The sequence below is a fragment of the Synchiropus splendidus genome, chromosome 12, assembly GCF_027744825.2.
Source record: "Synchiropus splendidus isolate RoL2022-P1 chromosome 12, RoL_Sspl_1.0, whole genome shotgun sequence".
Taxonomy (NCBI): Eukaryota; Metazoa; Chordata; class Actinopteri; order Syngnathiformes; family Callionymidae; genus Synchiropus; species Synchiropus splendidus.
The window spans coordinates 17,056,410-17,081,227 of record NC_071345.1 but is presented as its reverse complement, the minus strand read 5'-3'; the positions used below and the strand labels follow the sequence as shown (position 1 = coordinate 17,081,227).

Genomic DNA, 24,818 nt, shown 5'->3' with positions numbered 1-24,818 from the left:
TGCTGTGAGTCAAATGCAATAATGTGACACATCCCTTTAACATCGACTGTAATTTAACTGACTCTTTACATAGCCAGTCAGTGAACTGCCCCCATATCGTGCCCCACATATTTGCCTCCAGCGCCCCACAACCTAACTGACATCGGCCACAGTCCTGGGTATGACACTTCTAGTCCCCAGATGTGAGGTAAAATGACATTGGTGACAGACACTGATGACATAATAAAAGCATATTGTGCTTTGACTCTGCCCTTATACACTTATACCTTATCCTCCTACAAGTAGGGAGGATGAGTGGAGGCACAGAATCCACAATGCTTGGCATGATATTCTGATATTTTAGATGCACTGGTATTAATGTTACTATACTACTACTTATTTTTGCTTGTTCTTTGACAACAAAGAACTAGTATACAGAAAATGTAATGGTTCCAAATACAAAATCAGTTCACTTTCCTTTGCAGTATATGGACATATGAAGATATATTTCCACTGCACGTACTGTTTGTAAAGCTGACACAGCGGCCAAATGTCATGCCACAAACGTCATTTCCTACTGCTGGCCAACTATCTTTACTAGGCAAATATATGGTTTCATTATACCCACAGTCATACCGTATAAAAGGTATCAGGCATGCAAATTTTCATTCATATTGTTTAGTCACTGTAGTCGATTCCAACTACAATGGCACTCTGGGTCGGTCACTCACACATTGACACGATGACACCAACAGGCAATTTCGACTCATTATGTGACCACCACATGTCTTTGGCGTACGGGACGAAACCCAAATCATAATGAAGAGAACACATCAACAGAAAAGGATAGACACAGCTTCATTAAAAAAACAACAACACAATAATTCGTCAAACAGTGGAACAGTCTACAATAGCTAGCTCAGTCATCTTAACCATTTAACTACAATAAATCGTCAAACTTCAATCAAATCAAGGTAGAAATAATAAAATGAATAAGAAAAAATAAAAGCAGCAACTTCTGACTTTTTACATTTCGTAGAAGCACACTAACTGTATCAATGGCAAGACTGAATGGACCATTGCATTTCAAATATTGAGCCAAGTAGAAGGACCAACTTCATTGTTTCAAATTACTGGTCAATATCATCTTAACATCCAGTGGTGATATAAAAAAGAAAAGAAAAGAAAAGAAAAGAATCGGCAACCATGAAAACTCCACAGTACAACATATCCTCATCTATACAACATACCTGCTGTGGGATCAGTGGCAAGTGTGTTATCCAAGGCACTTGTAATGGACTGGAACAGGTTCATCTTTGTTGTCGGACCTAAAAGATTGATCCATCAACTAGATGCTCAAACATTGTACTTTCTTTTGTTTTGTATTTGTGTGTGTGTTTACTCAACAGAAGACCAAGTCAGAGCACAGATCAACAATGTCAGATCACTACTTTGTGGGTTGCCAACAACTTGCCGCTCCTCTTTTGCCATTAAAATTCTTGTGCGCCTGTTGACAGGATGACTGAACAATTAGATCTCGACAGACTGCATACTAGAGATATCCTTCATAAACTAGATTCATAAACTAATTATTAAGCACCTTTGCAGGTACTCAAAAAATACAGACACAGATAATATATATAATAAAATATGAAACAGATTTTAGCTCCCTTACAATTTGACAGAGCAACCATAAATGTTAAATGACGGTACTCATGTGATCATGCGTCATATGATAAAAATGATAAGTCAGCATTTTTGTTTGTTTTCAGGTTAAATCTTAAAACAGAAAATAAATATTTTTTTCGAAGCCAGACATGAAGACACCCATAATGCAGTGCGGCAAATAAAAAGTACCAGCTGTGCTTCGAAAAAACGAGCGGGTTCGGAGCATGATTGTACTATCCAAAAACACAAGTTTATTTTAAAAATTTCGAGAGTCAAATTTTATGCATCGTTATTCACTTACCAACACAACTTCTAAACTATTAAAACGACGTCATTTTTGCTCCGCAGCTCAGACCATTCTGAACACTGGTCTTTTTCAGGCCGTGGATTCAATGCAAAATCTAAATATGTCTAGCATGTTTAAACAGTTGGAGTAAATGTTAGGTGAGCTTTTCAGATTACACGAGCATTCAATGTCAAACTCATGTGTACGATGCGAATTGACACACTTCCATTGTCTAAATTAGACTAAACTTCAATTACCTAAAAACCTCACTTGAACTTGAATTACCCATTGGCTCGCAAGTGAATGCTAAAGTTAGTGAGACATGTTAGCCGCAAGCGTTAGCCGGCTATCTCACCGTATTGTGTCGGTACGGGGTCCGGCTGGAAAGTGAAATGAGCTGCATGTCTTCTTGGTGTTTTCGCACAAGTCAGGCAGCTCGGTGACAATCTGAGAAGAGTTGTCCCATTGGAGCAATGCACCCCGGACAGGGAAAGTTTGGTGTTAGCACCTTTCAGGAAAAACCGTGCAGCCGCCGCCATGACTGTTGTTATGACGGACCAGGAAGGGCAAGATAAATCCAATGACGAAGATCGTCTATAGACGAGACATACATCGCATTTGTCTCCTCACGAATAAAAACGCAGGTCTTGGTTTAGGACTTGAAAATACAATCTATAGCAAATTCGTTCAATAGAAAACATAAGGTATCAATTTTCAAATCAGAAAAAAATATACACCACAAAGACTACAGTCTTTTTAGACCTATATTATCCTACTGGGAGAAAGACCTCTTCGCTTCCTATGCGATTGCAGATGCTATTGGTTGAACGAGAGGGCGTGTGTGGCTTTAATATTTGTTTAATTTTTACCCTAGTTTTTATCTTCCTAATGACAGTTTGCAGTCGTATACGTCTCCTATGTAAGCATGTGCGTCCGAGAAAAATTGATGTCAATCCTTTGAAAGGAGCTTGTAAAAGGTTCGAAAAGAAAGGTTTCTTGAGACCTAAGCACTTGTCTTGTGTGGATTTCCATTTATTTCTCCTTACTGGGAAAGGGCCCAGTAAAAAAATAACAGAACTTACAATGACCTTGTTTGTTTATCACTGCTAATTCTGTTGTTATTATTATGACTACAACTGAGAAAATATGAGATTTTAATGTCATGCAGGGCTGAAAACGTCATCGTACATCTATATACACTGGTCTCGTTCCAAAAAATGCATATGGACAGTCTCATCTTTCAAAAGCTGCTATTGAAGTACTTCACGGCATCTTATTTTCACTGATAAAGGTGTCATACTGTGATGTCACAACCGGAGAGTGCAGACTGCCCCTAAATGTGGCAAATGGATAAGTCCAGTTCACTATGCAATATCACAAGATTACATTTTATCATCAGACTGCGAACAGTTTATGTCTATGTGCATAATATAAAGCATAAGGAAAATGCAAACTGGTTTATGATAGCACTGTATCGGCTCATAAACAATGAGAAAACAGTGGAGCAAAAATACAACTCTCCAAATTAAGTACATCATATAGATTTTGCTAACTACTGCCATCTGCAAATCAGTATGTTTATTCAGAAGTCTTTTATGAAGTAAAATGTGGAAGTATTAACTTCAAATCAAAAATAAAAAACAAATCCAAAGCTGATATTTGAAGAAAACAAGGAATGCTGTAAACACGACTCATTGAAAGGCATCAATGAGAAAAAAAAAAAAATACATTTCAACTTTTAAATCACAGTTGAGTCGACTTTGCACACTCGGCCACGTCCAATCTCCTGCCGCTGCTGCACATTTTCGCCAGATTCTGCAAGACGCAGGTTGATTAGTCAAGTATTGGTGATAGAATATCAAATTCTGAGAGTAAATCATACATTAGCAGCTCTGACGATGCTGTTGGGAGACTGAAGGGCGGCGAGGTCAACCAAGATTCTCTGAAGGTCCCTGTTGCACGTTGGCTCTGAAACAGCAGGGTTCCATGAAGAGGGCAAACACATCGACATACAACAACTTGAGTGTGAAGAAACAGAATCGTGATTGTTTATTTGATTTTTTTTGTTTTACCTGGCACAGGTGATCCTGGGGGCTTTAGGTGTAGGTATGGATGCTCAAGTAGCTCAGCAATCGAGACTCTTTCTCTAGGGTTTCGTACCAGGCATCTCTGATGGGCAAGATGAGAATCAGGTTTTATAGGTATAATTTATAGGCTTTATACAATGGAAATTGGTGAGTCAGCAAGATTATAGATGCTGCAGTACTTTGCATGCAGAGTATTTGGTCTCTAGTTCTTATCAATGAATGATTAAGAGAAGTCATGAGTACGAAGGCAAATATAGGTCTCAATTGGAGGGCAGGGGGAGCAGACCATTCCCTGTGTTTGGGTGGTTATTTTGGTCACAGGCACCTCAGCATGCATAGAAAAATATGAGATAAAATTGTCTGAAAGCTCCCGGAACTGAAAGGCTTGGGGTGAGCTGTTGAGCTGATGATTTTTTCAGTTAGTTTGTGACTGACTCACAACGATGGCAGTTTGGTTAATCACACGCTTAATGTGTCACACTGATGTGTGTCATCGCTTCTGCTTTAATTGAGCAATCACAACAAAGGGAGCAAGGAGATTTCAAAACAATGTCAAGTGTGGTAGAAAGATGATCTACTTTTTACTTCACACTTGAGCACTTTTATTAAAAGAAATTTACTCTCATGCCTCACTGGAATCTAACATCAATTTAAAAAGAGACATGGAAATCACATAACATAGAAGCTTGAATGATTATACTTTCCATGCAAGTTTGTTGGTTTTACTTAACAGATATAAAACCAAACACCATTTTCAAATATCAAAGTCAAAAAGGCGTGCGTCTAAGATCACTGAACAATACAGTTCACTGCACATATTACAGAATCACATTGACATGAAAAATAATATCTACTGCAGAAAAACGCATTCTTTATTTTCCATTTACTATCGAAATGGAATGCTCGATCAACACAGAGTAATTCCATTTTTAAACAATGCTATTTAGCAAAAATAAATCTGTGCCTTACCTTCAGCACATCAAGCAAATCTTTGTCAGGGATGTCAGGAAAATCTATAATATGAGATGGATCAAGAATGGCGTGGAGCTTGGTGATCTGATTGGTGATGCTCTGGAACGGAGTCTTTCCATAAGTCATGTAGTATAGGATGCATCCAAGGGACCACACGTCACCTTTAGGGCTAATCTATGATTGAAAAAAAAATACAAACATAATTTTAAAAACAAATGCAGAAATTTGTTTTAAAAAGATCTAAAATGGGACTACCTTTGAAACCGCTTTCCCTGATCGTGATGAAGTGTCTTTGATGGCTTCAGGGGGCATGTAGTTCAGGGTTCCTACCTGAGAGAGGCAGTGAGTGTTGGTGATGGCAGACTTTCAACAGAAAGTCATGACCATGACTCAAGAGGGAATTTAAATTGAGCTCAATACACATTTATTTTCAGAAACAAGGCTGAGAGAGGATGTACAAAAAGCAGAAAAGATCTGTAGACAACATTCGCCTAAGCACAACCACAAAGCAGCTAAAAACAGCAGAATCTAAGACGCCAAATAAGTCTTACTTGTGAGTCCTTAATAATACTTGTCACATCCGGCTGGATTCGATTTGCAATCCCAAAATCAATGAGCTTCAGCGAAGTATTCACTATGACGAAATTAGCGGGCTTCAGATCGCTGTGGACGATTCCTAGTCAGACGAAGAATGAGAGTCAGACACTAGTAACATGAGGGCTGCTTGGACGTGTTCAAAAGAAGCCAACCGTGTTTGTGGATGGTCTGGACAGCTTCGAGCATGTTTCTCCAGTATATCTTCCTCTCCAAAGGGTTGACAGTCTTTTTTTTCCGCAACACAGTATTGAGATCCAGGTTTCCACATTCCATTAGCATGTAAATGTAGCTGTCTGTTATTTCACTGGAAATAAAGGAGTTATACTATTAATAATAAAATCAACATCCCCCATTTCCAAGGCAATGTGTACACAGTTAATTCCATATATTTCAGTTAAATAGAGACAGAGATACGAAAGTCAATGTGAATTCCATTAACCAGAATTTGAGAAAATAAATCCAATGAAACAAAAGCACAAGTTGTAATATCATTAACTGTTGCGACAGAAACTGGCTTGAAAGAGTCTATCACTACCTAGTACCAACAAGACAACAACAGAGGCCAGACAGATATTGAGGATTATGAAACCCTCCAGCACCATCCCATTATGCTCCAATAATAGTGATTTACTTACTAGTCATAAAGCTTGATAATTTGATCACTGTACTGCTGCAGATGGTTCAGATGTTCAATCTCATTTTTGTAGCTTTCTATTGCCTGTGCGTCTGCCTCCTCGAGGTCCACGCATTTAACAACAAACAGGCGTTTATGAAGGTCCAGAACCTGGTAGACCTGAAAGCAGAGAGTTATAACATAAAACAATGCGGAGGTTAAAGAAGGGAGTTAAAAGCAGAAGAATATATGGATGCCGTATGGAGGTTAAGAGAAGCAACCCTTGATGTAAGATGTAAATGTTTCTTTCTATAAGGTTTGCAGATGAAGTTCAACGAGAGAGAGAGAGATAGATTGTGGCAACACAGAGAAGCAACCAGGAATTGACCACAGCCATTTACATCATACCTTGCTGGATCCACCTCGTCCAATCAACTTGAGGATGAAGAACTGCTTGCCATTAATGGTGATGGTGTCGTTGGACAACGTGCTGAAGAAATCCTAAACAAGGGGGAAAGAGTTATTATCACAGACTAAACTGTCAACATAATAGGTGATACTATCAGAGCTAACACAATCATTTGGTACTACTTAGTGTTAAACAATGTATTTGTGTGCCACATGAAATGACTAAGTGGGCCAGAATTTATTCCCTGGCCTTCAGGTTGACACTTATGTGTGTGCATTAAACTGTCTAAATAGCAAAAGGTGGAACAAGACACATGACTGTAACCAGCAGGGATGGTTGATAACTTATCGTACACCATATACCGGCAAAAACAATACCCATGATGAATTGTGCACACACGGCTCACTCTTGCTGCATTGGACTTGCATACATGAATACGATGAGAACACGACAGCGCACTGTGCTCCCCAACTCTGCAGCGTTTGACACCGGCGTATGACAGTTGCGGAGAGTTTGTGGTTTTAAATGTATTTTTAATACAGGAAACCTTTGATAAGGACGCTTGCGCCTTGGTGAAACACCGTGTTGGTGTTGCTTTGGGCAGAATGGAAGTAGGTTTCATCACATTGACTCGGTGAAACACTGTGCTGTAAACAGTCGGATATTCAACATCTAATGCTACAACTCGGCATCAGTTAAGGACCATCAACAAATTCTGATTCGGTCAAAGTAATAGTGTAATCTTCAATCATGCCAATGTAAAACAACCATTTTGGGGGAGAGAATTGTGAAAAGGTTCTTCATCACACCAGAGAAAGGACTGATAGTTTGTATAATGATTTCGAGAATGGAATATGACTAAATGATCATTAATAGACATTATTTCTAATAAAGCTGGCAGAGCAGTCTGTCAAACATGAGCAGATTCTATGAGAGACTTGAAACACTGAACTTCTCATCTCTACACTTAGTTCACCATTATATTTAAACATAAACCAAACTGTCTATAATGAAAATGTATTTATAGTGATAATTATCGTTATCACCGAAATGACAAAATGTAATTTTCGCCCATCCCCAGCATCCAGTGTAGCAGCATAGAACTGTGGCACAATGGGACAATTTGACTCTATATGAGCATCTACCAGGGGATTTCAAACTACTGGTAGGGCAATACTGGTAGAGTAAGGAATTGTGGGTTGATAATTCTAAAAATGTGATGTAACACACTGTACCTGGAGCGGTGGGACCGGTTGTTGAACGCTGCCTGCACGATGAGCTGCAATGGCAGAGGAGGTGGCAGCTGGATCTACCTTGACAACCGGAGTGATAGAACTGTCAAGAGAGAGAAAAGCAACACTTTAGCACTTAAATAAAAGGGAGAATATTAGCAGAGGATCTTGGGGAACCAGTGATTCAAGATGGATGGCATGCCTGTTTCCATAAGGGTTTCCGTAGCTGTTTGGGGTTTGGTAAATGGGGTTTGGGTTTGGTCTCGATGGACGGCATTGGGATGGAGTTGTAAGAGGCTCCAGGACACGAGGCGGAGGTCTGGACTCATGGGGCTTTGGGAGTGTTACCTAGAAGAACAGAAACACAAGACGTAAGATCGCAAATAACGCACTTAAACACCTGGACATTTTCACAGTTTAAAAAAAACACCCAAATTGGTAATGAATTTCACACTTTTATTTTCAACTATATTGACAAAATGTTCACTCTTTTGCTTTGTTCAGCATTAAGGGAGACATCCTGTCTTTCCATTTTGTTTTATTTATTTAATGGCTAGAATGAGGGTGAGGAACATGTAGCAAATTATAAACCCAGAGGCGAAATCTGTCACCCACAAGAGCTCAATCATCATATGGAAATTATCGTGTTCAAGCACTGTTTTCGAGCAAGCCGAGGTTATGATCGTCAAAAACTAAAAAACAGATTCCAAAAAAAAAATTGATGCAGGTGGACTGAGAGTACATGAAAAATGGGTTGATGTTAGTCTGTTGAAGAGAAATAAAACAGAGGGTCTATTCAGGTGAAGTTTGATTCTAACCACAGATGTGCTTGATGCTAAGATTAGTCATGAACTGCATGAATATAAAGGGTGACTGATGGTGAGCGATATTGAATTCTATGGCGTCTGTGTCACTCCTATGTCTGCTCATTTATAAAATTTTGGCCCCTTGTGCAATTGGCTTTGACACGCAATTGGTGAGGGGGATGTAGACATGTGACTAGTTTTCTGGTCACAGCTGACCAAAGTTCCAAGCCATAATATTGACTCCTAACAAATGGCAAATGCCACTTATTTCATTGTGTTGGCAGGAAAGGTGAAACCTATCACCAAGCAAAGGGGGAAAAATCCAACACTGCAAATGCTCATGTAAAAGTTACAACAGACCTCAGGCGAAACATGCTTGACAACAGCTGGAACTTTCCACTCCGACAGAGGTTCCCCACTGACAGGTTTGGGCGGCTGTTCCAGTAGTTGTCTCAGAGGGGCCCGACAGGAGAGCTGCCCGTCCAGATTCGAGGCACGTGATTTTGGTCGAGCTTGAAGTTCTACAAAAAAAAAAAAGTTTGACATCAAACAGGGTCAATACCTCAGCTTCAAAAAGGGAGGAAATAAACCATCCATACCAGTGGTTGGATTTTCTTTGGAGGGTAAAAGCAGTGCCTCTCCAATTTTAAGGTTATGCAAGGCCATCTCCAACAGTTCAGCCGGTTTAGCATTCAGTGACTGGGCTTTGAGCAGAATGGAATTAGCTTTCGTCACATTGCCTATCAGAGAAGAGAGGAAAATTATTGCACTGTTCTCAAGTCGAAATGAAACTGTTAACACACCCTTCAGGTGAACATAAGCTTAAAAAGGTCTTAACCAGTTGGAAAATGTAAAAAGATAAAATAAAATAACTCCCCTCCTAGTAAGATTTCATTAGATAATTCAACCACAAGCTACAGCACAGACCTAATATAAGACACTCATTTACACTCATATTTTGATCTTCTTCTTCCCCATGATCAATTGGAATCAGTTAATCTGTATTTATGTTACTCTGCCAAAAGGCTGACAAAAACAATTTCATTAGAAGAGCTCATGAAACATACGAGCAAATTAATCTATAAAAATGCAACACAATTTAAACGTCCAACATAATGCATTGCTCCAAAATAAGCACAGCCTGGGCATCGACAAAAGACTACATGAGGTATTTTACCGTGAGTAGCCTCAAACTGAGCGTGTGCGACGTGGACAAACGCAAATCCTTTGCAATTTGTCCTCGCAATAATAAAGTTGTCTTTTGCTTCTTCTGGGTCCTCAATGCTGTGAATCAAGAGAGTAAATGTTAATAATCATGAACGGTAACTTGATGATAGGATGATATGATGATATTATAAGTTGATTTAACTTGTTATAAAGACTCAAGAGCCCTTGCCCCTAACCCTGAAGGTAACCACATAGTAATTCTGCAACTTAAATAGTTAATAAACCTTGTTATAAGTTACCATACAAGATTGTGAACATACATAACATCTGCGAAAAGACCTTAAAAATACACTGTGGTCTTACAATTGTAGTAGTAATGGGGAGAAGTGAAAATGAAAATACTTAATAGAGTGCCTATTCTAAATCAAATTTATGTTTTACCTACTGTTCTGATGCCAAAATGTTCCCTACTTAAAAATCCATTAGTGCTGATTTATATTGAGAAACTTTCAATAAAATGAAATAAGACACCTTTCAAAAACATATTTCCAGCATGTCATGAATAGATATTATTTAGTCACAACATTTTATATTTAAGATTACCATTACTTAAATCCCAGTTCTGTCTTTGGGCTTGCTGGCCCCTCACATTAATCACAAGAAAGTATGTGGCCCCTTGAGACAAGTGTGTTGTCAAAAATGTAAGAGCACTTCTTAAACATCAACAACAACACTCTGTCAAGGAGGTGCTTTTGAGGGTGTTGGTTTGTCTGTCTTCAAAATAAAAACAGTTATGGAAAGATTTGGATGAAATGAAAGATTGTGTTGCAGTGAACTGATGATGCGATTGGCACTGAGGTTGAGGTTTGCACTTTCCGAATGCTATTCTAATTTTGTGATTACTCCAAGGTACATTAACATAACTACAGCATCAAGAGCAGGATGTTTTTATTGGCACTCACCCCTTCAGTTCTGCATATCTGACCATGATTTTGGCATAACTGAGGTTTTTGCTGAACTGTATCATCGGCAGATGAGAGAAAACCTTAGCATAGCAATCCTTCAGCTTATTCAGGAGGTTTCCGTCTGTGTGAGGGTTCCCTCTTTTTTCTATCTCCAGTAGGGATGCCCAGCATGACTCCGGGGATTTAGCATTGACAACCTGGTCGAAACGGAAGGTCAGATCTGAAAGCAAAAGGGCAAGTGTGTAAAAAAAATGTGTCATTAGTACAAGTTAAAATAAAACATCCTTTTTTTCATTGTGATCATGCTGATATCGGCTAATAATGATCGGTGACCGATCGATATGAGCATGCCTAATTTGAACCCTACTTATCAAGTTGAAGCCATAATTACATTGAGCAATGCGACGAGCACAAGCCAAAGCACTGTAATGATATCTAAGAAGTATTTCATTTCCTTCCATGTGCCCAAGTCAGTGAATAGATGCTGGTAAAGGCTATGAACGATCTCTTCCAGAAGTCCAGTTCAGTGTCCAAGGTTCTACCAGCGTCTCCACTGTCGTTACATGACCCTTACACGGTTCTCACTGACACTTTGTTCATCACTGCTGGCCAGAGCGGGTGTGGAGACATTAGTGACTGTCACTTAAGTGCAGACACTGCCTCCAAGTGGCCAACAGGAGAGGTGACACACATCGCTTGAGTGAAGGCTGCGTGTCCTTGTGTTACAAAGGAAGGTTTTGATGGTAATTTCTTTGTAAATAAAAGGGCAATTCCTGTACTTTAATCCAATTTGTGAAATAAAAGAAATTAACATGTAATTTCTGCACTTCTTTTTTGAAAATGACACTATTTTTTGTTTATTCGTTTTAACTATTCAAACTGGTTCGCTGGACATATTTGTGGTTTACTCAGGTTGTGGTTGTGTTGTCGGTTTTGTTGTGTAACCTAAAATTTGAAGATGCATGTCGGGGGACAGTTGTTGACATTGGTGAAATGCACTTTTTTAAGTTAATTAAAGTGAACCCTGGACAACCTCGCTCTTGCACAGGACTTTTACTGCCGCTTCAAGCAGCCATTTCGCCTCAACACCTCTGTGGTCTCTCCAGCCCCCTGTTCCACTACCCAACTAAGACGAACGATGTCACTGAGACAGCAAAGACGAACACAGTCACAGATGAGCCACCCCCTCTGCACCCTCCTCCTTCTCTTGACATCATGGAGCAGGACGTGCTCACTCAGTTCAGGAAGCTGAACCTACAGAAGGCTGTGGGTCCGGACAGAGTTTTCCCTGCCATCCTGAAGCATTGTGCTACTGAGCTGGCTCCAGTGTTCACAGACATCTTCAATGCTTCCTTGGTGTCCTGTCATGTTCCTGCCTGTTCTAAATCCTCCACTATCATTCCTGTTCCCAAGAAAGCCAGGATCACTGGACTGAATGACTACAGACCGGTCATGAAGTCCTTTGAGTGCCAGGTTCTATCCCACCTGAAATCCATCACTGCTTCTCACCTGGACTCATTGCAGTTTGCCTACAGAGCCAACAGATCTGTGGACGATGCAGTGAACCAGGCCCTTTGATTCTGATTCTGAAGTGAATGTTGGCAAAACCAGAGGTCTTTTTATGTTGAGGTAGGCAGCAGCTGAACGTTACAAAGTAAGTACGTAAATCTAAGTTAGTTACATTAAAAAAATAGTTCATCTTTATTTTTTTTATAAAAAATATATTCTGTAATATAAAAAAGGGATAATTTTTTTACCTTCCATTCTCACTGAGGTGTCTTTAGTCCAGTGTGAATGAAGAAGTTTGGTAGTAGACTCGACTGGGTACTGGTCATCAGTCGATTCTGAACTTGAGCTTTGTAGCTGTACAAATAGTGTGAGGTGAATGTCACAAATGTTTGTGCAATAAGAAATTCAACCCAAAGCAGTAACATTTGTCTTAACTCACCAGAGAAACACCAGAATCTTTGTCAATTGCAGGCTTTTTCGACGAGGTCGGAAACACATTGCTCATATTTAAACCAGATCTTTGCCTTTAAGACAAGAAATGAAATTATCAGAACAAGTTATAATCAAAGTATTTGTATTTTTCCATTCTAGCTTTGACAATATAACTTTAGTCTTGGGTCATCACAAAGAGGATTTCGCTGCTTTACACAGCAGTTCAAGCGGCCATCTCACCGAGTATAACTGTCAAGATAGCTGTTACCAATTTCAGTTGTACACACTTCTCTCACGTTTAGATGCCTTGTTTTAGTAAACTTAAATAGGCCAAAACATTCGTGAATAGATTTTAATGAACTCTTAAATCTGTCACTAAATATCATTTAGACAAAAATTAAAATTTCTAAATGCAATTCTATTATTGATGAGAAAATACTTTAGTTTTGAGCTTCAATTGCAGAATATGTAATTGAATCAATAAGTTACCTTGGCAAACTTGAGGGGTCAGAAGCTTCAACGTTGTTTGACGGCATCTGTGGAAGAGACTCATCATCTTCATCGTCGTCATTTTCGGGGATAGAGAATGGGACCACAGGGACTCTCCCAGGCTAGGAGTGAAGTTGAACAACCAACTCAGCTTTTATAGGGCCACATTATAATCAAATAATAAAGAGATGGATTCTCACCAAACCAACAGTCTTTTTTCGCTGCGATGCAGATTTCCAGCTTGATGACGGCTCTTCATCAGTTGATCCGAAAATGGATTCCAACCTTAAGTGACACACAGATGGCAAATTATGAGCCTCTATGACACTATTATTGTGCTTCGATATCACAATCGTGATCCTAGCAGTTGTTGAAATGTTGCATTTGACATGATTTTCTCTGCTCTAGCAAACTCATTATTCCATCAATAATTGACACTTTAGGTCCTTAAACAACAATGCTTAGTAAAGGGAAGGAGAGGGTGAGAATACATGTATTGTCCGAACAGTTCCTTCGAAGGGATCAAATTCTTACCCTGAGCTATAAAAGCCGGAGACATGCGAATCACCACTGGAATCCGAAGTTCTCAGTACTTTCTGGCCTCCGTCAGCGTTTTTGACAGATTCATTCATCACTGTATTAGAATACCCCGACAGGAGAAACACAGTGAAATGAAGCGTGGATGCCTCAATGAAATCATAACAAACACACATGGGCTTACCTGAGAAATTTTCCTTATTCTCCAAGTTGAAAACTCGCATTTTATTCAAGGCACCTTCCAGCAAGTCCTTTGGTTCAGCACCAAGTTCAACTGCATTAAGAAGTATGCTCAAACCTTTCTTTGTGTTACCTAATGGTGACGAGAGCGTACACATTTCAACCGATTGAAAGTAGAAAAATGACTAAAACATATCACCCAATTGGTTTCAATATATACCATTTAAAACAGTGGCGCACTGTGTACAACAAGTGTGTGGCGCTCCATTGAATTAAGGTGGAATATTCATGTCAAGCAGTTATGTGTTGCCAGGCAACATGAAAAATAAATTGTGACACGGTCCGTCCATAATTGATCAATATAATCCCTGATTTGGGTCTCAAGTCAAAATGAGAACAATACAATACCTTGGGAATGTTCAAACTGCGCATGTGCAATATGAACAAAAGCAAAGTTCTGGCAGTGAGATGTTGCGACATTGAAGTTAGATTCAGCTTCATCAACATCTTGAATTCTATTAGAAAAAACACACAAAATACATTTTACTGTGTGTTTGGAAGCAGGATTATCTGATGACGCAGCTCTGAACAGAAAGAAAAGGAAACGTCAAAAACACTTACGCCTTCAGCTCTGCAAATCTAACAAGCATCCTTGCATAGCTCTCATTTTCACAGTGCTTTCCGAGTGGCATGTTGGAGAATACTCTGGTATAGTGGTCAATAACTCTCGCGAGGTGTTTATGATCCACAACAGGATCTCTTCTTTTCTCCAGGTCCATCAAATAGGAACGACACGATTCAGGAGAATTAGAGCCGATTATTTGGTTTAAGTCATTGGTGTCATCTGTAAAGAACGGAAGGCAAATCACAAAACAGCATATCGTATAAGCTCATTCATTGAAGTGTCAAATCTTACCTTCTTTAAGAGACTTCTTGATTTTATGAAGCCTTTGGTGGAGCATAGCTAACATTCTCTTCCTATCTGTGTGCTCGTCTTCTTCCATCTGAAATTGTTATGGGTACTTTATTAAAATGCTGTCTTTTTGCTCCAACACCTCTGTGGTCTCTCCAGCCCCAGCAACTGAGACAGCAAAGTCGATCACAGTCACTTTTGATGAGCCACCCCATCACCTCCCCCCTCTTCCTCTTTCTCTTGACATCATGGAGCAGGACGTGCGCACTCAGTTCAGGAGGCTGAACCTTCGGAAGGCTGTGGGTCCGGACAGAGTTTTCCCTGCCATCCTGAAGCATTGTGCTGCTGAGCTGGCTCCAGTGTTCACAGACATCTTCAATGATTCCTTGGTGTCCTGTCATGTTCCTGCCTGCTTTAAGTCCTCCACTATCATTCCTGTTCCCAAGAAGGCCAGGATCACAGGACTGAATGACTACAGACTGGTGGCACTGACGTCTGTGGTCATGAAGTCCTTTGAGCGCCTGGTTCTCTCTCACCAGAAATCTATCACTGCTTCTCACCTGGACTCATTGCAGTTTGCCTACAGAGCCAACAGATCTGTGGACGATGCAGTGAACCAGGACCTTCATTTCATTCTGGAGCATCTGGGCTGCCCAGGAACCTATGCCAGGATCCTGCTTGTAGACTTCAGCTCTGCCTTTAACACAATTCTTCCAGCTCTGCTTGAATACAAGCTTCGCCAGCTCGACGTGCCTGACTCCCTCTGCAGATGGATGACAGACTTCCTGACTAGCCGGAGTCGGCGTGTGCGGCTGGGGACGACTGTCTCCCACATTCGGACCCTCAACATCGGGTCTCCTCAGGGCTGTGTTCTCTCTCCATGGCTCTTCTCTCTGTACACTAACTGCACCTCCAGCCACGAGTCCGTGAAGCTGATCAAGTTTGCGGATGACACCACCATCATCACAGCCACAACAACCTGGAGCTCAACGCCCAGAAGACAGTGGAGATGGTCATAGACTTCAGGAGAGTAACAGTTTCTCTGTCCCCTCTCATGTTGGCTGGTTCACCTATTCGTATTGTAGACTCCTTCTGCTTCCTAGGAACCACCATCACTGTGGACCTCAAATGGACTGTTTGTTCCTCTTCCCTCTGGCAGGAGGCTACGGTCCATCCAGACCAGAACCTCCCGTCACAGGAAGAGCTTCTTCCCCTCGGCTGTCAGACTGTTGAATTCGTGGACAGCCTTGTTGTTATTCTATTTATTTTATTTTATAATTATTTATTATTATTTTTTGTCAGCACATTATTCCAAAACACTTTCCTAGTTAGTGGGCTCCCCACTGACCATGGCAATAAATTTGATTCTGATTCTGATTCAACCTTAGGCAACAGTACAATGTGACGGCGGACAACCGCACCAAATGACAGTAAGATAACAAGTATCGTGGAAGAAACAAGCAAAATCATAAAATACTATGACAATGTTTCATCAAGTTAAAAAGTTAGAATGATAATTTTTTGGGGGGGAATGACACCCGTTGTTTATGTTGTGTTTGGCTAAGCATCTTAGCTACTAGCGGATTTATGAACGCGAAAGACGTTCCCTCGGAATTTAGGCGAATGTTCTTGAAAACAACACCATAATGATAAGCAAGCGATGCTCTTAGTCTTACCGTTCTCCAATTTGCAAAACGTATTCTTCAAATAAGACGCACGAAAAGCGATGAACTGAGCTGCCGGGCAACTTTCAAATACTCACACTTCCGCCCGAAGAGTGCGGTGATTGGATAGTTTGAGTTGACATCCGGGCACACCAACATACAGCAATTAAAACAAAAATAATTTTGTATAATTTACAAAGTCTACCACTCGAAGCCAGATAAACATTCCGAAGCCACTTAAAAAAGAAAAAAACTATTCCGGATTCATATTCGTTGAGCATGCGCAGAACATCGCCGCACGACCATATTTGACGTCAGCACAACCATGGCTCTTCGATTTGCTCGTTGAACCATCTTCCGCTCCAAAATGACTGCAACCTCAGTATATTTCTATCAGAAAAAAACAATACTAATAAAGAGAGAAAGAAAGAGAATTTTATTCCATTACATTTCAGTGTTTTCATACACGTCTTTCATATAAAGTGTTCTGTATGTTCCAGAAATGATGAATATATATTCACATAATACAAGTAACTGTATCTAGACAAATGCAAAAGCTTGATGAAAAAGCTTTTAATTGTTTGTCCTATTTTTTAAAACCACATTTTAAATTCTGTTCTGTATAATACAGCTCGACACCCTTTTTGGTGTGGAAACCTTCTACACTAAAAAGTGAAAATTTCACTTCTAAAAACCTGATGTCCTGTACTTATAGATCATGAACAGCATGAACTTATGAGAACCAAACACAAGTTAATACATTGTCTGTTGCAGGATGCATATTTGTGTTGGCAAAGAAAATATCCATAACATTCAGTCCAATGACAGCCACCGCTGGATTCTGCATGAGTGGAACTGTTTGGGGCTCAGATCCATGTCTTCGTAAAGAAAAGCATGTCCTCCTTAGCGTGAGCGATCTACGTCCAGGCAAAGATATTGCATTCGCTTGGGGCTTCATTTGCTCTCATAACATGTATTAACTTCTCACGTTTCCATTTTTTTAAGGATGTCATAAAATTCATGCTACAGAAGCGCTGCTTTTCATTGCAACATAGGCAATTCGACGTAGGCTTTCAGGTGTTAGAGGAACATGCAGGCGATGCTGAGGTGTCATTGTTCAAGTAAGTCGATGCTGGAACTCTCCTTAAGATAAGTCGGAAGCCACCGGACCAGGAAGGGTTGGTCACCAGTATTGACGTCCAACTATAGCTTCCAGGAGACTGATTTGTAGATGAAGAGACAACCGAAGAACTGAAAGGAGGAGAATTTGAAGGGCTTTGCGTGGGAGTGGAGGAGGAGAAAGAGGAGGCGGGGGTTGTGGGGGAAGAGGAGGAGGAAGAAACTGATGAACAAGGGGAATTTTGTGGGACGACGGTTGAGATGGTCCTGCTTGGGGTGGTTGGAAGGACCAACCTTGAGCGATTACCGTCTGTTGTCTGATTCGGACTTCCACTTATTCTGATCCTGCGTACAGAAGAGGAATGAGGAGACATCAGCGGTCTGTTTATGTTTGGTGTGACCTGATAGTTTGTTGCAAAAATGATTGTTAAAAAAAAAAGTTTTTCACCACTGTTGATCTGCAGAAAAGACAGACTTTTCCTATGATACTTGTGATGAGTTGCCCGCCAAAATTACCTTGCATTTATTATTATTATTATTGTTATTGCTATTATTATTATTATTATTATTATTATTTAATCCCCAATAATGCAATTTCCTCCTATATTCAGTGTAAATTGTTGAATGTAACCCAACGATGTTAAAAACAAAGAAGCAAACTGTAATTCTTTTGGGAAAGTTCTGATTAGACAAATGATCTAATAAAGTAATGAATATATTTACTTTTTACTTTAAGAGCCATTGAACATGGAGTTTAAATCAAATACATTTACCGTCTTCCATTGGACTCCATCCTCTGGGCCGCGGAAAGTCTCCAGTCAGAAATGGATAATAAGGCCTTTTTTCATCAGCTGACAAGGCTTGTTTTTTTTTTTTTTATCATCATTAATCGTCACGATCCATGAATTCAGAGTGTATGTATGTACTAGCTTCAGCCAAATCCATCCAGATATATTCTCATTACTGCATACTTCCTGTGGAAGCAAGTGTTGTCTTGAGGTACCAAATTATGGCCAAATGTTCTAAAGCACCAAATAAATTATGACTGTGAGGAAAATAAGAAAGTATGTTATGCTAGCTCACAACCATATTGCTGAAGATTCAGATAAACACAATAATGGTGCCTGAATGTGTCCATCCTACATGGGAAGCAAAGAAAACAAAATCAAAGGATATTACATATGTCACTGTCTATATACATATCAAGGCCATTAAACTTTGATTCAGGGTTTTGTGTTATTTAATGCATTAAATAGGTTGACAATAATAATAAATTGATCCAGTTTCAGTCTAAGATCGTCTTCTTCAAGTGACATGCCTAAACCTAATAATCACTTTCTCAGGCTTGTTGAATTCAATAAATCGACTGTAATTTTTGTAATTACTGATTTTCATGCATGTAATTTATATTGCAAAATAGCTGGAAAGTATTTGTTTTCCTTATTATTTATTGTCCTGAACTTTCATGGCAAACTGTATAGTGCCGATATGTTAAGTAATGTTGCAAGGGCATACAGAGTGATATACATAACTTACGTTTCATGCACGTTTGTCCATGCCTCTTTGATATATAAATGCTTTTTAATCTTATTTTTGTGTAGTCGCGTAACTGAGCATGCGCAAACCCTGTGATCGATGTTATTTATCCGATATATTTTTTTTTACTTAAACTCGCAACTTGTATAACACATCTATGAAAAAACCCTACTGCCAATACTAAGGTATGATAATAAATGTTATGCTATGCAGCAAAATGATCCAACAGGAAACACAGTAAATAAAATATTCCGACGGATTTCAAGGAATTGAATGCATCACAGGACAGTTCCGTGTTCGTGCTCCTCCCCGGCCAAAGATGGCAGCCCTTGGACCGATATGAGCGGCGATGCACATTTGCGAGCTCTGACATGTAACAGTGACCTGCGGTTGATGTCTTTCACTGCTATATCTGAATGAGCAGAGATATAATAAGCCATATCTAATGTGCGCTCTTTCGTAGACCCTTGCAGCACGTAGAACTATGATGTTTTCAGTCGGGCCGAGCTAGCAAGCTGCGGTTAGCAAATAAATGCACTTGGCTTATAATAGCAGTCGGTGTTTGCTCTTGTAAGGTGAGTGAAATGTATTTCTTTTCAATGTTTAAACAGATTTATTAAAAACAAGCTTGCATGAATTGACCTTTTTTAACGTTCGTTTAGTCTCCCCTGTTTCTTCGTAGTCTTTGTGAGTAAACGCACGTCACCATCCAGCTGTCTGATGGGAACAATATACGCTTACTACTGATTTACATTTGTACTGTCAGTGCTAAACAGTTTTATTTTACGGCGACTGGGTGCTTGTTAAATCTGTACGTTTAACAGCATTTACAATTAATGCTTACACTGTGATTTAAGGTAAGGTAACTTTATTGTCAAATATGCTACAGTACGAGACATATAGCATGGATGAAATATCTGGTTTCGGTTTGGCTTCGTTCTTTCATGTGATTTAATGTGTTTACTGTGCCTGCAGTATTACCACATCATGGCTGTCTCACAGTTCCGTCTTTTCAAGATCTGCACCTGCATAGCCACTTTGCTTTCCTTCTTCAAGAGGTTAATATGCAGGTAAGAAACACCAGGCGCTGATTGTGCACACTTGCTGGTTGCTGGCCCTCAAACAGCTCATACTCTAATTCAGTCACATCACAGTAATATGTGTTACTGCACCTGAATATTAACGGACTATGAAAGTTTATAGTAGTTCAACCAACTCCCAAGTGGTGTCTGCAGAAAGACCACCTTTACCCACACGAACTGATACTCCTGGATTGCATTCACCAATTTAAGTGCCACAGATTACAATCCAGTTTTTAGAATGGTAAAGAATGGTTGCCATCAAAAGAATGAGTTACTTTGCTCATTAAAAAACAATGGTGAGTATTAAATTAAAGTTATATGTATTATTTTGATTTTTTTTTTTTGCTCTAGGAGTGGTAGAGGAAGGAAGCTGAGTGGTGATCAAATAACCCTTCCAACAACTGTGGACTATTCAGCATCTGTACCAAAATCGGTGAGTGTTCCATTGATCCAGTTGCTTTTCGTTACTTGAATTTGACTGTTAAAAGTTTGTTTAGGACGTCAAGTTTCAGGCTGTTGGTTTGGGAATGAGAAAAAAAATGAAAAAGACATTATTAATAATAATAATAATAACAATAATAATAATAATAGATCAATTGTGTTTTGTGCCCTGTAATGTACAGCCAGAGATTGAGGAGTGGAGCTCCTGGGATGAAGAGGCTCCCACAAGCATAAAAATCGAAGGAGGAAATGGAAACGTTTCTCCTCCTCCTGATGGACCAGACGAGGAACCTGACTACTTCAAAGACATGGCACCCACCATCAGGAAAACACAGAAAGTATGTACCACACTCTGATATAGTACATTTCATCTTTGCATAACTGTAGATGCAAACATACTCAGTTATACGCAGTGATTTTCTGATGGCATTTTGAAGTGCTTGAAGTATGAAATGACACGAAGTAAGATGAGTAGGACTGAGAATTTGGTTCTTAAGAGCAACTCATGTCCATATCTGAATTTCTAACTCATTCATATGCATCGGATTGTGAAGTCCTCTCCATGATTCAGTAAGTCCGTGATGCTCTGAAGTTCTCACCCGTCTGAAATCTCAATGAAGGAGAAGTTACCAGAGCAGAGCCCACTGTTACATCAGAGTACTCTGAAGCCATCCACCTCCTTATTAGACTGAGCTCTAGCAGAGGCCATCTGCTTTACATCAGATCAGCGAGGTGACGCCTGATTAAAGTTAGCTAGTTTCACCGTTATATGATCATAATTCACGTGTCACTGTCCTCTTGTCCACTAAAGTAGGAGCTTTGCTTATTTTTATCTCTAAACAACCAGGCGCGACAATGAGATCTCAGCTCCTGCAAATGGATGTTGATGAGTGGGGCTTATATACTGAGCCCTGGAAGTGACATGCATGTGTTTGTTTTTTTTGGATGTTGCATGACTTTGAGATTACAGTTATCTTGAGATAATTTTTATCTCAAGACACAATTGTAAATGTCAGCGCATGCGTAACTACCTCTCTGGCATAGCGTCTTGTATATATCCTCCTGTAACCACTATGTCTCCCACGTATTTTCCTCAACGTTGTCTGTCACTGTCCGTGCGCTTTCAACACTCAGATCAAGTGCCTTCTACTCAAAATAATACCAAATGTGGCTAAACTATACGTATTATGCATCCCTGGAAGTGACAGCATGACTTTATTTTGTTTATTGCGAGAGTACAGTTAGCTCGAGATACAAATTATCACAAGATAAAATTTATCACAAGATAAAAATTATCTCAAGATAACTTAGCTCGGGATAAAAATAGAAATTAAGTCATGTATGCCTATTTCAATACGTATAGCTTATAGCCACATTTGGTATTATTTTGAGCAGAAGACACTTCAGATCAGAGTGGTAAAAGCGCAGAGAGTTAGAATTTTCTGACTTGCACACAGTGATTGACAAACAGTTACGAAGCCATGGGAGACTTACAGGAGGATGTATTCAAAATTCTTTGCCAGAGGGGCAGTTACACATGCGCTGACATTCATGATTGTATCATGAGATAAAAATTATCTCGAGATACTAATTTTCACGAGATAACAGTTGTCTCAGGATAGAAAAAATAATGCATGTCACATTCAAAAAAAGAAACACATGCATGTCACTTCCAGGGCTCCGTACTTATGCACGAATGTTAATATTTCAAATCTTAGCATTTTAAAGGGCAACACAAACTTCCAGATTCATTCCTCCTCAATTTAAACAAATATGGCATAGATATGAATGGAAGAGCAAAAAACAAAAGGTTCTGCTTTAGATTCCCCTTTGTCCATATAACTGCCATTTACAGTCACTGAATGCAGCTCAAGGAGGATTAAAAAAAAAAAAAAAGGTACGATGTCACAGCCCAGTTTTTGTATCAAGTCAGAATACTTGGACTGACATGACACACAGCAGATCATCTAATGTCGATTGGTTGTGTGCCATGGGATCACAGGACTGTGTTTTTACGTATCTGTTTTGAAAACGACAGAGAAAAAGATCATGATGCAAAAACGTTTTGTGTGGACAAGGCCTCTGATTGGGGGTATAATTGTAAAGACAGATGATGATGGTGGTTCTTAACTCAACAAGACACCATGGTGCATCCAGGCAGCTGCTCACATGGAGCCGCACTGCTCACATCTCTATGACTTCTTGGTGGGTGAGACCTGGGCGGTCTTGCAGACAAGTCTCGAGCCCAGTCAACTGGCATGCTACCCAGTATCAGTAACTACTGATGTCATGAAGACATTCATCTTTGCTCTTCACTCTGTCCTCCACCTAGATTGTGCTGAAGAAGCGGGAGCCTCTTAACTACCTTGTCCCGGATGGATCAGCCGGTTTTTCAAGTCGCCTGGCAGCTTCTCAGGATATTATGACATTCACCACACCATCCGTAAGTTGACTTGTCAGCACGTTCTGAAACTATGAGAATAGTCATTTTTAATACGGTTACAGAAGTACATTTAAAATACATGCTATGGAATTAAAAGGAAAAAAAGTGGCCAACATTCTCTCTGACTCCGACTACTCTGATAGTTCATCACCTCAAAACCTCATTCTCTTTCATCATTATTGATTTAGAAACCTTTTCTCATTGCGGATTTTTCACTCTGGAGCTGCACTACTTAAAGATTATTTTGAAGATTTAGTTGAGGTTTTGAAGCAGCTTGTAAATGTCCTGATAGAGAGACGCCTTTGTGTATGTTATTCCAAGCCTTCACAGACTCAACATACACTTCCTCTTCCATTTTCACTTTGCCAGACGGAGCTGGGAGAAATGGACAACTGGCAGGAGGACAGAAATGCCTGGGAGGATGAGTCAGATGCCGCCTGGGAGGCTGAGGAGGTGCTCAGGTACGGCATCCCCAGTATTTTACCCGTACTGCACAGCAGGAGGCAGTGTTTAACAGTTCATGACATCCCCTCACACTGGCCTTTTTCCACCACTTGAACAGACAGCAAAAGCTGGCTGAGAGGGAGAAGCGATCTTTGGAGCAGCAGAGGAAGAAGATGGAGAAGGAGGCGCAGAGGATGATGAAGAAGGAGCAGAAGATGGCCGTCAAGCTTTCATAACACTTCGGAAAAGCTCACTCACGAGCTCCGTGGATGAGAGGGAAAGACACTGAATCAGCCATCGGTTTTCAAAGCCATCAACCAAATGTGGATTCTCATCCCATGTCTTTCAGTTTTTGTTAGCACAGATCGCTTTTCTCCACCAGCAGTGGTTTTAACCAGTCTCGGTCAGAAGGGAGAGTTTTCTTGCACATATCCTGTTTTACACTTTTTAATTCAGTCGACTTGTACAATCTGCTTATTTGGATTTATCATGCGCTTATGTTTTACCAGAAAAGTCACCCACTATTTGGAACTCAATAGCAGGAATCTTGTCTTGGTCTTATTTATTACTTCAGGAGATAAAGGGGTGTAATTAAGTCTGTTCACCAGTGACATCCATTGGTCTTTGGAATTGTTTTTTTTTTATACATATATTTTTGACTTTCACTGTGATTAATTTCTTGTCCAGAGATCTTGCTCTTTCTCACGAGTTCATTGTTCTGTACAGCTTCTACTGATCTGTAAATCTACATTAAAGTCAAGTGTGGCTAAATAATCTTGTGTCATATGCGATTTTAAAAATGAGCGACTGAAGTAAATAATCCATTACATTTCAGAAGGATGCTTTTTTTTTTTGGCAGATACATTTGACATTTGATGGCTAGCAGCGGAGAAAGTTTCAAATCGCGTGCGCTGAGAAGTCTGAAAAGTAGTGTATCTGTGTGGCTTTGTGATTTATCGGTTTAGCAGCAACAGCTAGAACTTCATCAGGCGAAAACAGTTGTGTCACAACAGGCTACTTGCACAATATAATGCCAGTTTATAAACTAATTTTGCTGAAATTGTATTGTTGATCAGAAGAATGTGATTCTAGAAGCTTGTGGTAATGATGTGGTGATTTGGTATTGCTGCATATTTCATAAACACAGAACGTTGGGATGAATGTTCTCAGCTTAAAGGCTGAAGTTATTGGGAACACCTGACTGTTTGAGGGCGAGTTCCTACTGGATGTACTGTATGTATTCCAAGT

At 39.8% G+C, this 24,818-nt stretch overlaps 4 protein-coding genes across 5 annotated transcripts in view; 1 reads left to right on the top strand and 3 right to left on the bottom strand.

Annotated features, from left to right (window-relative positions):
* Positions 1-2,485, bottom strand: part of bckdhb (branched chain keto acid dehydrogenase E1 subunit beta) — a 34,905-nt gene extending 32,420 nt beyond the window's left edge. For both annotated transcript variants that reach the window (XM_053881253.1, XM_053881252.1), the window contains exons 1-2: positions 2,289-2,485; positions 1,230-1,307 (exon numbers count right to left, since the gene is read on the bottom strand). In XM_053881253.1, the coding sequence (XP_053737228.1) occupies positions 1,230-1,307; positions 2,289-2,472 (262 nt within the window). In that variant the 5' untranslated portion in view covers positions 2,473-2,485. The remainder of the gene's footprint in view (positions 1-1,229; positions 1,308-2,288) is intronic.
* Positions 2,486-3,113: 628 nt separating this feature from the next.
* Positions 3,114-16,609, bottom strand: ttk (ttk protein kinase). The gene is made up of 25 exons (XM_053881234.1): positions 16,518-16,609; positions 14,845-14,932; positions 14,550-14,772; positions 14,337-14,443; positions 13,933-14,061; positions 13,746-13,845; positions 13,412-13,496; positions 13,212-13,333; positions 12,730-12,814; positions 12,539-12,644; positions 10,779-11,001; positions 9,827-9,933; positions 9,249-9,389; positions 9,010-9,170; positions 8,046-8,191; positions 7,847-7,946; positions 6,611-6,703; positions 6,225-6,382; positions 5,742-5,893; positions 5,544-5,668; positions 5,248-5,322; positions 4,990-5,166; positions 4,006-4,102; positions 3,816-3,901; positions 3,114-3,748 (listed from the first exon to the last, which is right to left on the bottom strand). The coding sequence occupies exons 2-25, from the start codon at positions 14,930-14,932 to the stop codon at positions 3,677-3,679; spliced, it is 2,958 nt and encodes a 985-aa protein (XP_053737209.1). The 5' UTR covers positions 16,518-16,609; the 3' UTR covers positions 3,114-3,676.
* Positions 16,610-17,102: 493 nt separating this feature from the next.
* On the bottom strand, positions 17,103-18,977 carry LOC128768314 (putative protein TPRXL). Its single transcript, XM_053881119.1, has 2 exons — positions 18,398-18,977; positions 17,103-17,969 (listed from the first exon to the last, which is right to left on the bottom strand). Exons 1-2 carry the CDS (start codon positions 18,415-18,417, stop codon positions 17,579-17,581), a joined length of 411 nt encoding a protein of 136 aa, XP_053737094.1. The 5' UTR covers positions 18,418-18,977; the 3' UTR covers positions 17,103-17,578.
* On the top strand, positions 18,946-24,386 carry ebag9 (estrogen receptor binding site associated antigen 9). Its single transcript, XM_053881118.1, has 7 exons — positions 18,946-19,735; positions 20,136-20,230; positions 20,594-20,675; positions 20,866-21,021; positions 23,016-23,126; positions 23,496-23,587; positions 23,689-24,386. Exons 2-7 carry the CDS (start codon positions 20,148-20,150, stop codon positions 23,804-23,806), a joined length of 642 nt encoding a protein of 213 aa, XP_053737093.1. The 5' UTR covers positions 18,946-19,735; positions 20,136-20,147; the 3' UTR covers positions 23,807-24,386.
* The last annotated feature ends 432 nt before the right edge of the window (positions 24,387-24,818 follow it).